At 38.2% G+C, this 14,996-nt stretch overlaps 1 protein-coding gene across 2 annotated transcripts in view; it reads left to right on the top strand.

Annotated features, from left to right (window-relative positions):
- The window catches only part of LOC126195221 (uncharacterized), a 196,770-nt gene that overhangs the window by 73,516 nt on the left and 108,258 nt on the right, over positions 1-14,996 (top strand). For both annotated transcript variants that reach the window (XM_049933743.1, XM_049933742.1), the window contains exon 4: positions 7,168-7,384. In XM_049933743.1, coding sequence (XP_049789700.1) covers positions 7,168-7,384 — 217 coding nt within the window. The remainder of the gene's footprint in view (positions 1-7,167; positions 7,385-14,996) is intronic.

Here is a 14,996-nt window from a genome sequence, read left to right as displayed (position 1 = left end):
AATGAGAGGCTTAAAGTAGTAAAGGAGTTTTGCCATTTGGGGAGCAAAATAACTGATGATGGTCGAAGTAGAGAGGATATAAAATGTAGATTGGCAATGGCAAGGAAAGCTTTTCTGAAGAAGAGAAATTTGTTAACAACGAGTATAGATTTAAGTGCCAGGAAGTCGTTTCTGAAAGTATTTGTATGGAGTGTAGCCATGTATGGAAGTGAAACATGGACGATAAATAGTTTAGACAAGAATAGAATAGAAGCTTTTGAAATGTGGTGCTACAGAAGAATGCTGAAGATTTTATTGGTAGATCACATAACTAATGAGGAGGTATTGAATAGAATTGTAGAGAAGAGAAATTTGTGGCACAACTTGACTAGAAGAAGGGATCGGTTGGTAGGGCATATTCTGAGGCATCAAGGGATTATCAATTTAGTATTGGGGGGCAGTGTGGAGGGTAAAAATTGTAGAGGGTGACCAATACACTAAACAGATTCAGAAGGATGTAGGTTGCAGTAGGTACTGGGAGATGAAGAAGCTTGCTCAGGATAGAGTAGCATGGAGAGCTGCATCAAACCAGTCTCTGGACTGAAGAACACAACAACAACAACAACATTTGATAATAGTTCACTCTTCCGGGTCAACAGCAACACTGCAGCCATTGTTGGTATGGGAACCTTTACATTAACCATAGCTTGGATAAAAGATTTTTGTTGTGTCTTGCATCTGGTACACAATAGTAGTAAATGGTTCATGCCCCCTTCTCCATTGCAGTCACATAATGTAGATTCCTTCAATCATATTCCTTCAAACCTACTCAGAGCAGGTGGTTTGGAAATTCTGCTATGATTTAGGCGCACAATTGTAATTGTTGTTATGAGTCACCTGCTTCTATTCCAATTTGTAAACCAAGGAAATGATGTTTTTCTCAGATTACAGCTGGATGGGGAGCCCTTCTTGGCATCTGACTTTTTCATTGATGAAGCTCAAGTCTTACAGATTTGTACTGGCAAAACTACTCCATGTACTATAAATGTACTTTGCCAGTTATAAATAGGATAGAAAGTTCGAAGAACTTAGGTGTGCGTATTGATGAAAATTTAAACTGGATAAGCCATATACTAGAGCTTGTTCATCACTTGAACTACACTGCTTACAAAAATTTTGGAATGCTTGTAAAGTTTTATCACTTTCTTAAGTTACTGTGGCACTCAACATCTTAACTGGAGAAATGTGATGTCTCCCCAATACAGATTTCTCTCAAATAATTTTATGCAATTCAGCATAATCTAACTTGTTCCCATCATCGTTTACTTGAAACCCTTCCTTCACATTGATAATTGCTGGTTTTTTGTTGGATATTTCTTTTCTTTCAGTGTATTCATACCTGTCACATCTTTTACTTTTTACATAAGAATTGACCATTGTTCCTTTGTTTGTCTGTACTTCATTTTCTAAGCTGCTGAACTTGTTATTTAATTTAATGTGATACACTTCCTCATTCTTAAATATTTTCTGCATTTCTGAGTCCCTCTCTGATGAATCTGTTTCTTTTTGATTTCATGTATTTTTGCTCTTCATTGAACGAGTCCATAATTACTTGTTTTTTAAAAGTGGCATAGGACTGTCAGAACCTGTACAATTTCTGTTTTGTTTGATAATGTATAGGGAGTCTTATTTTTAGTTCCAATTGTTGGTTCTTGCCATGCCCATTTTCTGTTTGTTTTGTTGTGGCATAATACGTTAACTTCTTACATATGGACCTTCTTGGCAAATTCTGCTGAAATGTGACCCCTGTTACGCTTGATATCATATTAAACGTTTCCCACTGAAGAAACATTCTTTTAATTTTGATCATATTTTGTCTTTGAGATCTGTGATTATTGACTTGCAATGAGATTTTCTGTCATTAGTCATCATCTGTAATTTTTTTTTTATTTATAGAGGTCTATCTCATCATCGGAAATAATATACTTGAATAGACTTGAATCAGACTAGTGGAATATTTTTTATTTATTATTATAATAAGCCGTACTGTTCTACCCAAGATTACATCATTATATGTAATTTTGTTTTTAATTTATTTGTTTACATTAAAGATGACGCTTCATAGCAAATCACATGCCTGATATCAATTCTGTTATGTCTTCAGTTTTTCACTACACTTCTCATAACTTGGCATTTGATGTAAACCTGTCTTTGGATCTGTAATTTATTACTTCCAAATAAAAAGTGGTAGAAACATTGAATGTCTTAATTTTATTATTGATTTAGCCAAACATTGTGTAGTGAGGTGGGCTGCAGAAGTAGGTGGTCACAGGCCATGCCATGAAGCTGCTACTTCCAGTGCTCTTGTACCTGGGACAGAATACCATTGTCCTGGGATTTAACATGTCAGCATGGTCTTCGACAACTATAATCATAGTAAAGTAGCTTGTCAGGGCCTAAAGAGACTGGCAAGACATGTGAACAATGCTAAACCTCAGCAGAGCTATGCTCACAACAGTGTCAGCTCACAATGAAGTAATTCTAAATCTTGTAGTTTGGGATCAGTGTTAATTCACATGATAATCGTGTGTAAGGAGAAACCTCTTGTCAGTTATGTCACTTAAAGAATATGTCATTCCTTGTGTAATTTATAATACACGTAGACTGTAGGGTAGCAAACTATGCCTCACTACGTTGACTGCATTGTGGATTGATTAGCAGCCCATCCATATTTCTTCCCAGTAGAACAATTCATCAATAGTTACCTTATGGTTACTAACAACTGTGTGGTATGAAAGTCTGATTTGGACATTGGGAATTACTGTGCCAGTTTCCTTAATGCTTACTGAGATAGAATTAATGATTCTCCTCCCATCTCTATGAGCCACCCTCTGAATCTACTTCTTAAAGATAAGTAATAATGTAGGGAAAGACAGATTGCTATTTACCATAAAGAAGACATGCTAAGTTGCAGACAGTCACAATTAAAAGGCACTTACATAAAGCTTTTGGCCACAGCCTTCATCAGCAAAAGAGAAACTTGCACCATTCCTACACACAAGCAAGCACTCCTCAGGCACACATGACCGCCAACTCCAGCATCTCAGGCCGGAATGCAGCTATCATGTGAGATGCAAGGCATGGAGGGGGCAGGAAAGGGGGAAGGATAGTAATGTACAGGTGGGGAGGGGGAGAGAGAGACGAACTCTGTCTGGTTTGCCTTGAAGCAGTAGTAGTTGTGGGTTAGTATAAAGTTAGTAAGGTATATGAGGAATGAGTTAGTGGGCTTGGAGTCTGAAGGATGTTGGGAAAGCTAGTGTTCAATGACGGTAAGACGATAGGCATGAGGGTGTATAGGGAGGTGGTATCAACAATGATGTGTAGGGATCCAGGAGATGAAGGGGTGGGGATGGTGGAGAGTCAGTGAAGAAAGTGGGTGTTGTCTTTGACATGGGAGGCTAGATAATGAGCAATTGGTTGGAGATGTTGGTCAATGAGGGACAAAACTCTTTCAGTGGGGACACAATAACTAGCCACAAAGGGGCATCAAAGATTGTCAGGTTTCTGGATTTGGGGAGCCTACTTGTCACTGTTGACGCCACCTCCCTATACACCAACATCCCTCATGTCCATGGTCTTACCACCATTGAACACTACCTTTCCCTACATCCTTCAGGCTCCAAGCCGACGAACTCATTCCTCATACAGCTTACTAACTTTATCCTAACTCACAACTACTTCTCCTCTGAGGGAAGGTATACAAACAGATCCACAGCACAGCCATGGGCACCTGCATGGCACCCTTCTATGCCAACCTTCTTATGGCCCATCTGGAGGACACATTCCTAGCCTCCCACAATGCCAAACTCCGGTCTGGTTCAGGTTCATTGACGATGTCTTCATGATCTGGACTCAGGACCAAGAAAGCCTTTCTTTTTTCATTCACAACCTCGACATTTTCTCTCCCATCCGCTTCACGTAGTCCTCCTCAACTGAGCATTGTTGACCTCCTCCTCTCTGATGGCTCCATCCGCAGCTCTGTCCACATTAAACCCACCAACCACCAACAGTACATGCATTTCAACAGCTGTCATTACTTCTACGCCAAAAAATCCATCCCATACAGCCTGGACAACAGGAGACGGCATATCTGCAATGACAAGAACTGTCTTGCTCAGTATGCTGAGGGTCTTTCCAAAGTCTTCACAGATAGACACTATCCCCCGAGATCTAGTCTGCAAGCAGATCTCCCATGCCATTTCCCCTCCCCCCCCCCCTCCCCCATTCCTCCACCATCCTCAAGAACCAGGCACAAAGGAGTTTTTATGTGTTGGGGCGAGGGGGGAGGGTGGTCAGTGAGAAAAAGTTTCCTAAGGGTTTGAAATTATGTGTAAAGGTTGCTTGGAAGCATCTAAGGGCTCTCATTTTCAAATATTGGATATGAATAAAGTGCTGATATTTGTGCATCGTCAGTTACATTGTTTACAATTTCTAACCATAGTAGTGAACTTATGTGTTAAACTTTTAGCATAGGATCATACTTCATAATGAGTTATGAATAGATTATCATGGCAATTTAATTTTTTAATTTCATCAGTAATCATGCGAAATATTGAAAATCAAATTTTTGTTTCTCCTGGAAGCTGTTAGTCAGGCAACTTGCAGCTACTACCAGGTAATATGCTGCTAGACGTGGAGTATGTGCACTGTTGAAATTTTGGCATGTCTTACTAACATAGATTTCTCCTGCTTAGTATGACACTTCTCCTTCACCAGTTACTGCTGCATGTATGCTGCTACCTATTTTCAGTGCATTCTTTGCGCCAGCTTGCTCCTCCCTTGAGACAGATTGCTTCCAGTGGGATATATACCACAGTCTCTGGTCTAGTTATAACTACATCTACATCCATACTCCGCAAGCCACCTGACCGTGTGTGGCGGAGGGTACTTTGAGTACCTCTATCGGTTCTACCTTCTATTCCAGTCTTGTATTGTTTGTGGAAAGAAAGATTGTCGGTATGCCTCTGTGTGGGCTCTAATCTCTCTGATTTTATCCTCATGGTCTCTTCGCGAGATATACATAGGAGGGAGCAATATAATGCTTGACTCCTCGGTGAAGGTATGTTCTCGAAACTTCAACAAAAGCCCATTCCAAGCTACTAAGAGTCTCTCGTGCAGAGTCTTCCACTGGATTTTATTTGTCATCTCTGTAACGCTTTCATGATTACTAAATAATCCTGTAATGAAGCGCGCTGCTCTCCGTTGGATCTTCTCTGTCTCTTCTATCAACCCTACCCGGTACGGATCCCACACACTGGTAAGCAATATTCAAGTAGTGGATGAACAAGTGTACTGTAACCTACTTCCTTTGTTTTCAGATTGCATTTCCTTAGGATTCTTCCAGTGAATCTCAGTCTGGCATCTGCTTTACCGGCGATCAACTTTATATGATCATTCCATTTTAAATCACTCCTAATGCCTACTCCAAGATAATTTATGGAGTTAAATGCTTCCAATTGCTGACCTGCTATATTGTAGCTAAATGTTAAAGGATCTTTCTTTCTATGTATTTGCAGCACATTACACTTGTCTACATTGAGATTCAATTGCCATTCCCTGCACCATGCGTCAATTTGTTGCAGATCCTCCTGCATTTCAGTACAATTTTCCATTGTTACAACCTCTTGATGGACTACAGCATCATCTGCAAAGAGCCTCAGTGAACTACTGATGTTATCCACAAGGTCATTTATGTATATTGTGAATAACAACGGTCCTACGACACTCCCCTGCGGTACACCTGAAATCACTCTTACTTCGGAAGATTTCTCTCCATTGAGAATGACATGCTGCGTTCCGTTATCTAGGAACTCTTCAATCCAATCACACAATTGGTATGATAGTCCACATGCTCTTACTTTGTTCATTAAACAATTGTGGGGAACTGTATCGAACACCTTGCAGAACTCAAGAAACATGGCATCTACCTGGGAACCCGTGTCTATGGCCCTCTGAGTCTCGTGGACGAATGGCACATGCTGGGTTTCACACGATCGTCTTTTTCAAAACCCACGCTGATTCCTACAGAGTAGATTTCTAGTCTCCAGAAAAGTCATTATACTCGAACATAATACATGTACCAAAATTCTACAACTGATCGACATTAGAGATGTAGGTCTATAGTTCTGCACATCTGTTCAACGTCCCTTCTTGAAAACGGGGATGACCTGTGCCCTTTTTCAATCCTTTGGTACGCTACACTCTTCTAGAGACCTACAGTACACTGCTGCGAGAAGGGGGGCAAGTTCCTTCGCGTACTCTGTGTAAAATCGAACTGGTATCCCATCAGGTCCAGCGGCCTTTCCTCTTTTGAGTGATTTTAATTGTTTTTCTATCCCTCTGTCATCTATTTCAATATCTACCATTTTGTCATCTGTGTGACAATCTAGAGAAGGAACTACAGTGCAGTCTTCCTCTGTGAAACAGCTTTCAAAAAAGACATTTAGTATTTCAGCCTTTTGTCTGTCATCCTCTATTTCAGTACCATTTTAGTCACAGAATGTTTGGACATTTTGTTTTGATCCACCTACTGCTTTGACATAAGACCAAAATTTCTTAGGATTTTCTGCCAAGTCAGTACATAGAACTTTACTTTCGAATTCATTGAACACCTCTCGCATAGCCCTCCTCACACTACATTTCGCTTCGCGTAATTTTTGTTTGTCTGCAAGGCTTTGGCTATGCTTATGTTTGCTGTGAAGTTCCCTTTGCTTCCACAGCAGTTTTCTAACTTGGTTGTTGTACCACGGTGGCTCTTTTCCATCTCTTACGATCTTGCTTGGCACATACTCATCTAATGCATATTGTACGATGGCTTTGAACTTGGCCCACTCATACTCAACAGGCTTTCACAAGTACTGTAACTTTCAGTCATTTTTTTCCATTAAAACTTATTTTACTGTAAACTGTTTTGATGCAGATTCAATTACACATTGTTTTCACTTTCACGGTGTGTCACCATAAGAACACAGATAATATGTTTCTTCAGTGACATATCAACTGTTGCTGTTACGACATGCAGTCTGGTGGCATCATGACTTCGGTTGTCTGTACATTATGTTTTATATGACACTTGTATGTATTGCTTCTGTGTGTTTCTAAAGCTTAATTTGAGTTTCTGTTTCTTAGGGCACTGTTGTGCCTAAGGATCAAAATCTACAGTTGGCACTGGCTTTGTCAGTGTCGATGAAAGAGGCGGAACAATTAGAGTTAGAGAAAGAAGAAGATGCATTAATTGAAGCTGGTTTGGGAGAAGAAGTAATGGAGAGGCAGAAAAGCTTATTAGAGAAATTCGGTTTCACAAGCTCAAAACCACCATCATTGGATCCTGCAAATCCCAGAGCAGGTACGATACATCAGTAGCATTTTATGATATAGCTTTGTTATTAATACTGTATTAAAATTAAAGTGTAATAGAAAAACTAAAGTGGCAGGAAGCCTTATCATCAACGTATTATTACTTCTTAATACTGGTTACCACAGAGGCGACTTTGTTTTGATGTGATTCATATTCATGTATGGAATCTTTGGAGTATTCATTTGTGTTTCATTAGCAGACTGTTACTGGATAATCCAGTCAGCTGTTTTATTGGCATACTCTATATTGTTCCCATTATTGTTTTGAAATTATTCAATTTCATCTTCAGATGTGCTTATAGCCGTCCAACTCAGACTAAAACACTGAAGTACTTAAAGAGATTCAAAACATAACAACATTGAAAATAAGTTGTGTTGTTGTAAACCTAAAATATGCCACTTTTTGTATGTTTTTATAAGTCTTATTAGCACTTTGTTCAGTTATTTGTTGAAACTTAAGACAGTTCCTGTTGGGGTTCTAACACTGTCAGAATTGTTGTCTTGTATGTACAGCACTCAAAGTATGACAATTTTGTTTCAATGTATTATATATTTTGTATATTATTCATTTTAGTAAATTTGTTGAATAGGCTAGAGCACTCAAAGTGAACATATGACAGATATGGAAAACAACACAGCAACTAAGGAAAACAACACGGCAACTAAGGCATCATATTGTTGAAAATTTACTACACTGGGAAAAAATAGTTCAATTGCAAATATTATGATCAAATATATATAAATAAGATAAATGTTTCTTGGAAGTAAATGCACATTGAGTGTCTTAAAAACAAGTTCTGCAGCTGTAATAGACATCATGACTCACAGTTTGAAGTAAAAAAATATTGATCATAAGTAAATTATAGCGAGAATTGGTAAGAAATGTATATAACTCAAGTAAAGACTGTGCTACACAGATGTAGTTTTTATTAGTAAACCAAAAAGGACTTGACCCGGAGAACAACTATTTGTTGCAAGGAAACAAATTTAGTGGCGTAAAACAAAAAAAAAAAAATTTGCAGCTCTAATGGAGATCACAATGCACAGTGTGAACTAGAAAAATATTTCAAACATGGAAACTCCAGGTAGGAATATCAACAATGTAGGAAAAGACAGACTGCTACTTACCGTAAAGAAGACACATAAAACTGTAGACAGGCACAATTAAAAGATGCTCACATAAAGCTATTGTTCTCAGCCTACATCAGTAAAAGAGGTGCACGCACACGCACGCGTGCCCACACACACACACACACACACACACACACACACACACACACACACACACACACACACACACACACAAAAGCAAGCCCATCTCAAGTGCACATGCCTGCCAACTCCAGCATCTGAGACCAGTATGCATGAGAAGCTGGCGTTGGCAGCTGCTGCGTGTGCATGAGGTGTGCTTGCTTTTGTTGTGTTGTGTCGGGGGGGGGGGGGGGGAGTAACAACCTGTCTTTTCCTACATTTTTGGTATTCCTGCCTAGAAAAATATTTGTCATAAATAAATTGAAGCTGGAGACTGTTGTGCACAGCTTCAAATATAAGCTACTTTGAAAGAAAACAGGTTGAGTGCCTCATTTAAAAGCTGTACAGCTGTAGTGGATACATTGATAAACAATACAAACTAAAAGTAAAATATGTATCTCAAAGAAATCAAAACTAATAAAAAAAATGCACTTTAGATAAATAGTGCAAGTGGAGATTGTGATATGCAGTTGTGAATAAACTAGTGACCCATCCTGGCTTGACATAGGTAACTCCAAGTATCTACAGCTGGACAACTTGTCTGGTGTAACGGTCATTAAACTGCTCTTATCAGCGTAATATCTGATACATCATGCATTACGGGTCAATTTGGAAGTCAGTAGGAAGTTGCACTGGCCTCCCAGTATTGGTAACATGTGCTGACTCTTGGTAGCAGAAGCTCGCACTGCCTCCAGGTAACAGTAGCTTTTGCTCTCTTGGTGCTGCAGTCGTGTAGCTTTATGTTATTCCTAGCATTTATGCTGTTCAGCACTGGATGACAATGACATCATTTTCACAGTAGTAGTGGACTTCAATTCATCATAGTTCAGCCAGTTTGCACAAAATGTTTATAAATTATACACACGAATCTTCCTCTGGAATCAGTCTGTTAGTGAAAATCATATCCGAATTCTGAAGTTGTTCCTGAGATTAGCCCAAATATAGAGACATAAACCACATCAGAGGACTTTAATTTGTATATTTATAGGCAGAAGAAGGTAAAAGATGGATGTATCAGCAGTATATGGAAACAGTTTTCACACAAGAACTTTAACAATTCATTGGAAAGAAAATTAACTAGGTGTCTTAAAAGAAACTAAACAAAAATTAAAAGTATAATTTCTCTGGGGGGGGGGGGGGGGGGGTGGAATTTAAAATGCACTCCATGAAGTGAAATCATAGCAGCTCTTGGCATTATGTCACTAGTGAAATCCAACAGTTAATACTGTAAATTCCTCTTGAGCCCATTCATGTTGAAAATTTTAAAATTTTCCTACTGAATTGAATGTTTAAACAAATTTCAGGCATGCAGCTGGTTGCCATTCAGTACATCCCATGATATTTTGTCTGGGCACCTGCCAGTTATCCTTAAGTGAGTCATCAAAGACTGACGAGATGTCCTCGAATCCACAATATATGGCATGCTGTGACTATTTTGCTCATGCGTCAAAATCAAGTTGACAAACAGACCACATTTCCCGATTGCAGTCCTCTCGCTAGTGACACTGCAGATCTCAGCTGTCCTCTGGTTTACTGTTCACTGTGGCCATTGATTCACTCTTGTCATCTTCGATTAGAGCAAATCATGGAGATGTTGAAGTTTCACACACTGTCTAAGTGCTAGTTGCTGTCACAGTTCATCAAATTTTCCATTAGGTGGACTAGTAGGGATTCTTTAACAATGGAGTCCCAAAAGGTGTTGCTTTGGTCAGGATCATTGTTTTCTCATACTCTGTTAAATGTCCACAAGAAATACAGTTTTTAGCAATAGTGGACTTACTTGGCTGCAAAAGTTGATTGCATCATTGGTGTTCGGTGCAGTGTTCTTCCACATTGTGTGTGTTCTGACCAACGTAAGCCATACCACATTGGCAAAGTATTTTGTAAATTCCAGCCTTCCACAATAACAAGCTGTCATTCAGTGATCCCAGGTCTGCAATCTTAGGTGGTGGACAGAAAACCACTTTCACCTGAAATTTATGGAGTATTCTTGCTATTTTAAACAAAATTTTGCACACAGAAGGAACAAAAGCTAAAGATTTTGTCAGCATGTTCTTCTCTTTATCCACTTCCTGGTTTTTGGTTTTAATTGATAGTGCCCTGTTAATCTGCCGTGTAGAATATCCATTTTGCATGAATTCTGTCTTTAAGTGGGTGAGCTCTTAAGGCAAACTATCTAGAGCTGAAACTATGTGAGCTCTGCATACAAGTGTTTTACGCACACTCGTAGTTTGCAATGGGTGATACTTGCAAATACAAATCAGTAAGAGTAGGCTTATGATAAACTGAATACCTTCCATCCAACTAGGACATCCAAGAAAGACAATTAATCATCTTCCTCTATTTCCATAATGAACTGAGTGTTGTTATGAATGGAGTTGAGGTGATGAACTCCATTAATTTATTTTCTCCATGAGGCCACACTATGGAAGTATTGAAACTTGTCAATCCTGGCCATTTTATATTTCATGTTTCACTACAATTTTATTACCCATAGTGTAGAACCAGTCTTATTTTTATTGTGCTTCTACAACTAAACTTTGTTTCACTGAACTTGCCTCTTATGCAAGTGCAAGTTATTGCATATGATTATTATTAGTATATCCAGTTTTTGTTCAAACTATGTCTAAAATGAATGTGATCTGAGAATGGTTACATTGACATCTGAAACTAGTCTAGTCATCATATTTTAATTTTTGTATGTGTATGTCACCTAAGCAATTAAACTATTTTTGAAATAAGATTTTTTTACATTTTAACAAAATATACATACTCATGTAAACCAATCACAAGGATTGGCTAACTAATGAGAGGATAACATATGAACATAAATATTCTGCAAAATAGCATTTATTCAGTTTCAGTTAAACAGAGTGCATGTTCAGTTAGAAAAAAATTGTTAATTAAATTTTTGACATATTTGCGATTGCTATCCTAGCACAGGAAAAATATTTAAGTAGTAGCATGCCTTTCTCAAGTCTGCTGTCAAAAACTTAACAGCCTAATTCTACTGAACTCTGCTATTGGAGTCCTTATTACTACTTTCATCTTGACCGCAGAACATTCAGTGTTTTCCCCACATTTATTTAATATAGATGAAATGGCCAGTGTCTTGCAGTTTGTTGACCATATGATACTCACTGCTCCAAGCCTATGCTTGTTCTTTGTTGCCCCCAAGTCATCTCTAGTCTCTCACTACCTATCTTCTCTCCTGATTATTTTCCGGACCTCCTTCAGTAATTATGTACTTACCTTTCCTTAGAGTAAGCTCTTCCCATTGGCTCCCTTGAAATGTTTCGCACTATTTTCTAACATTGTTGAACAAGTTCTTATACTGTGCATTTGCGAAGAAATCAGTGTCGAACTACATTCCCTTGTTTAGATCCTCTCAACTGGTGTTTTTATTTTGGCAGCAAAATTCGTCAGCTGTGGTTAGTATTATTCTGGATAACTATTATCATATTGTAAATCCCATGACTGAAGCCACTACTCGTGAGTTGGCTGGAACATCAACAAGTCTTCTAGCCAGTTTAACTTGTAGTACCTGCTGAAGCTCTTGCAACAGGTGTTATTTGTAGGAAATAATCATTCCACCTCATTTCCATTTCTCACTGCACATGCACTTCTGAAATCTGTATTCTATTACTTCATCTCGTATATAATAAAATGAATGGATAGATTGCTACTCACCATATGGCAGGAATATATGGTGAGTAGCAATCTGTCCTTTTCATAATATTGTCAGTACTCCATCCTGGATTTGCCTTTGTTTGATATAGTAAAATGAGGTATTCTTGATGTTTCAAGATATTTCTACATATGTAACCATTTTCTTGCCCTGTTTTGCTTGAGGTTGTCACTGAATAGTTACACTAACATTTATAAGTTTTGTACTTGTTTGGTAAAGTATTATGTGGGCAGCTAACCCCTTTATCATCATGAACACTTTCCTTTACTTTTAAACTTTATCATTGTGAACACTTTCCTTTACTTTTAAATGTGCAGTACTGTTGATGAACAATATCGTCTCTGACAATGTTCTGTACATAAACAGTGCAAAGTTCATAATTAGTAACAGTGCAGTGTTTTTTTTTTCACATCTGTGTATTTGCTTCAGTATCAGTACTGTGTGTCACTCTCTTCTCTGCTTCTTGTTGCACAAACCAATGTAAGTTACTTTCTAGATAAAGCAAATGGTCTCTCTAAATGTTTTATCATATTCAGCAAAAAGAAATGAAATTTCTGTTGCTGACTCATCAAAATTGCTTTCAGCTACAATTGCATGGGTGGGATCATACTTATTACGCAGTGGTAAAATTATTTATTTGGTTAGATAAAAAAAAATCTACTCACCAAGTGGCTCCAGAACACACACACAAAAGACTGTTATGATTGGCAAGATTTTGCAGCCAGTGGCTCCTTCAAGCAGAAGGGTTGAAGAGGAAGGAAAAGGACTGGAGAGGTTGCTTTATTAAACAGTGGAGCATCCAAAGTGGTGGTTGGGATGGAATGCAAGTCCCAAGACTCCTGTTCCCTACTGATGTAACTTCCAAGGAGAAACATAATCTCTCCATTGTCATGGTGTCATTTTTGCTGCAGTTGCTGTTCGAGCCACATAATAAAGAACAAATATTATCAGACATGTGTCTCTTATTGACATGATTCATATAGCAACAGTCTATCGGATTAGCATTGCTGCTGCTGGCATAAATAACTCATATTGCCAACAAATGAAATGGAACCCATGTTTTATGCTTCATACAGAGATCAAACTGATGTTGGAAGCTAGTGACTGCTATATGTTTCATATCATTGAAGTTGACATCACTTTACAAATTGGCTGTGTGCTATTGGTATAGTTTACTGCAATTTACATAAGTTATCACACAAATATGATGCTAAAAATAAAATAGGTTAATAATGAAACAATGGCTGCTACAATATTGTTTGATCCCAGAGGTTGGCGAAGGCTAAAGTAAAAATAGTATTTGTGTAAAGATTTTTCTGTTTCTCTTGACTGACGTCTAAAGCATATCTTTAAATGAAATTTTCTTGGAATGAAACAGCCTCAGTTGCAGAATCTCTCTTAATTACAGGAAATGACACGTTTCACACTTTTGGGGCATCATCATATTGATGTAAGTGTGAACATGACAATAGTGAGGCATATGCAGATTAAATGGGTAAATAGAGTTAATATAAAAAACAAAAAACAAAAAAAGACACTAAATGGGTAAATAGAGTTAATATAAAAAAAAGAGAGACACTAAATGGGTAAATAAAGAGAAAAAAAAAAGTAGACACAATTCCAGGCTTTGCAGTCGTCTCTACAGTTAATTTTGTAAGGAACCATCGCCTTATTGTCATGGGATGAGTAAAAGAACTACAGAACTTGGAACTGGAAATACAATGCCAAGTATTACTACATTGTCTGCTGGACAGGAAAACTGTGACAAACCAAGAAAAATTAAGAAATATTATGTAACGTGGAACCAATTGCGTTCCGGCAAACACAGCATGGACCATTGCGTACAGCTGACAAATAGCAGACAATGTGGTCAAGAACAGGATATGTCAGCCCTCCAAGCCGGCCACACAAACACAGAGCTGTAGGGTCAACATTATGACCATAATACTAGACATTAAAGGCAGATTGCGTTGGCTAACCAACGTGCTTACAAAAAGTGACTACATCACTCTGGATCATGGGGTCCTGAGTTCGATTCCTGGCTGGGTTGGGGATTTTCTCTGCCTGGGGACAGGGTGTTTGTGTTATCATCATCGTTTGTGACTGGCTAGATTGGATTGGGTAAAAAAAAATGGACTGTGTAAAAATTGGGACTTTGTACGGGCGCTGATGATGACCGTGCAGTTGAGTGCCTCACAAACCAAACATCGTTGTCATAACTAAATCACATCTGCGGAAGACAAATTAGGTAAAACACTGACTTATTAAAATTGAATTTAGTGCAAGAATATTAATGAAATAGTCCCAAAAACACAAAATTGGTTTGGTAAAAAGAAATCTATTAAGTATAAAATTTTTTAAAACTGTCAAGCAGTAGATCATAAAAGACACTAAAACATTAGTCAAACCAATAAAATCAGTAAAAGGTTGAGTAGGAAGTGAAAAAGTAGTGTGGCATTCACAGTAAAAGCTACTGGTGTGCTGGAAAATTGGGTTCCATAATATCATAATAAGACTGGTTTCTGCTAACCAGTTGATCATTCAACAAAATACATTTCCCTGTACCGGAGTGTTTCAGAATTTCAAATTCCTCTAAAAGATTTAGCCTTTCCCCTTTACTGGTGGTATGGAGTACATATAAATTGCTCAATGTCAGGGAGTG

This window comes from Schistocerca nitens, chromosome 7 (assembly GCF_023898315.1).
Source record: "Schistocerca nitens isolate TAMUIC-IGC-003100 chromosome 7, iqSchNite1.1, whole genome shotgun sequence".
Classification (NCBI taxonomy): domain Eukaryota; kingdom Metazoa; phylum Arthropoda; class Insecta; order Orthoptera; family Acrididae; genus Schistocerca; species Schistocerca nitens.
This window is presented reverse-complemented; position numbering and strand designations above follow the sequence as displayed.